The sequence below is a fragment of the Grammomys surdaster genome, unplaced genomic scaffold, assembly GCF_004785775.1.
Source record: "Grammomys surdaster isolate TR1022 unplaced genomic scaffold, NIH_TR_1.0 376, whole genome shotgun sequence".
Taxonomy (NCBI): Eukaryota; Metazoa; Chordata; class Mammalia; order Rodentia; family Muridae; genus Grammomys; species Grammomys surdaster.
Genome location: NW_021604795.1, coordinates 90,265 through 92,266, shown reverse-complemented (window position 1 = coordinate 92,266; position 2,002 = coordinate 90,265). Strand labels below are relative to the sequence as shown.

Below are 2,002 nucleotides of genomic sequence, written 5' to 3'. Positions count from 1 at the left end.
GATGCCTCAGTGGGTAATGATGCCCGCAAAACCTGAGTACCCGAGTCTGATCCCAGAATTCCCTTGGTGGAAGGAGAATGGGCTTCTGAAAGCTGTCTCCCCTGGCACCCCAAATGCACCCCTCAACAAATAACCAAATGTTTATGTGTCTCCTCTTAATCTAGTCGATGCATTGGGCTGTCAGAAGTAAGAAAGACTTGATGCTGGAAGGAAGTGGCCAGACTTTCGCCAGTACAGTTCCAAACAAGGAACGGAGTGAGCAGAGAGTAACTGAGAAAGGGGACCCAGATTCAGCCCCAGAGAAAATGATGCAAAAGGAATCTGAGTCCCCAGAGAAGGGCATCTCTCCACAAGACCCAGACTCTCTAGGTAAGTTATGTTGCCTAGCTCTTCGCAAGAGACAACCGGAGATATCAGAGACGGTGGGTTGTATTACAGCTGTCCTTAACCTGTTCTAGTACACACAGCACTATAGACAGGTCTCACTACCTATGTAGACCAGACTGACTTGGAACTCATAGAGATCTGCATGTCTCTGCATCCCAAGTACTGGGATAAAAGGTGTGTGCATGCCCACCTGGCTTGGGTAACTTTTTAAGAAGAGACAGGAAATGGGAGGGAGGTGAGGAATGGACCTGGGAGGAGCTAAGGGGAGGCATGGAAGGGTGACTATGCTCCAAATATTCTGCACACAATTCTTAAAGAATTAGTAAAAATACTATTAAAAAATTCCCAATTTGGGAGAGGATGGTTATTAAGCATGAGAGGTCCTTGTACACAGGCATTATAATTTCTGTTTATAAGAATGTCAGCATACCGTTAATGTAAGTACTGTTTCTATAAAATATGAATAATCTGCAAGGTATGGTGCACATGACTTTAATCTCAGTACTCAAGAGTTCGAAGGCGGGCAGATCTCTGTGAGTTCCAGGCTAGCCCAGTTTACATAGTGAGTTCCAGGCTAGCCCAGTTTACATAGTGAGTTCCAGGCTAGCCCAGCTTACATAGTGAGTTCCAGGTCAGTCAGGACTACATTTTAAAAAGGTTGCAGCAGTGTCTTATCCCCAAGCTGTTTTACTATGGTAGTTTGACTTTTCTCCTTGTCTCTGATTTGAAGTATTTTTCTTCCCTCTTCTCAAGGTCTCTCAGACTTGAACCGTGGCCATCTTCGTTTCCGCTGGTCTGGCGATGCTCCCTCGGAACTCTTGAGGAAGTTCAGAAACTATGAAATCTGAGGCATTGCTGCTCTGTGAGGGAAGGCAGGCTAGGCCTTCGTCTGTGCTACCAAAGTGAATCTTTGTCCGTATCTTTAAAACGTTGTGTTTGTGAGCGGCTCAGAATAGTCAAGTCCTCCATCCTTGAACCCATTCTTAAAAGTGTGCTTTGTGTTAGTTTGTGCTGGGGATTGAACCCAGGACCTCCTATATGCTCTGTATCATTGATTCTTACCTCCTACATGTTGTTTAAGTGAGAAAATTATTGTAAGTTGTAGTTTATTTCAATATTTGAGTCAACTAAGGCTCTTAGATACACTTGTTTCTAAGAGTACACTTAGATACTATGTAGTTTGTATTTCTAAGAGTACACTTAGATACTACTTAGTTTGTATTATATGTTTTTCCTGGTAATGCTATTTTGTAGATATCTGTTAAAAAATCATTCTGCATTGGTGTCCTGTGATCCCTAGCCGTACAAAAATGTCTTCTGGATTTTGGTTTAAAACAAAATGTATACTTACTTGTCTGAATTTCTTTCTTTCTTTTCTTTTCTTTTTTTTTTTTTTTTGGTTTTTCGAGACAGGGTTTCTCTGTGTAGTTCTGGCTGTCCTGGAACTCACTTTGTAGACCAGGCTGGCCTCGAACTCAGAAATCCACTTGTCTCTGCCTCCCAAGTGCTGGGATTAAAGGCGTGCGCCACCACTGCCTGGCTTGTCTGAATTTCATAGAGTAAAATAAATAATTTCCCCAAAGTTCATAGATGCATTCAGGATGCCAACTGTATT

General features: G+C 42.6%; 1 protein-coding gene across 1 annotated transcript in view; it reads left to right on the top strand.

Annotated features, from left to right (window-relative positions):
- Dnajc12 (DnaJ heat shock protein family (Hsp40) member C12) overlaps positions 1–1,747 on the top strand; it is a 16,054-nt gene extending 14,307 nt beyond the window's left edge. Inside the window, exons 4-5 of the mRNA XM_028781259.1 lie at positions 165–369; positions 1,141–1,747. Of these exons, the coding sequence (XP_028637092.1) occupies positions 165–369; positions 1,141–1,235 (300 nt within the window). The 3' untranslated portion in view covers positions 1,236–1,747. The remainder of the gene's footprint in view (positions 1–164; positions 370–1,140) is intronic.
- Positions 1,748–2,002: the final 255 nt, after the last annotated feature.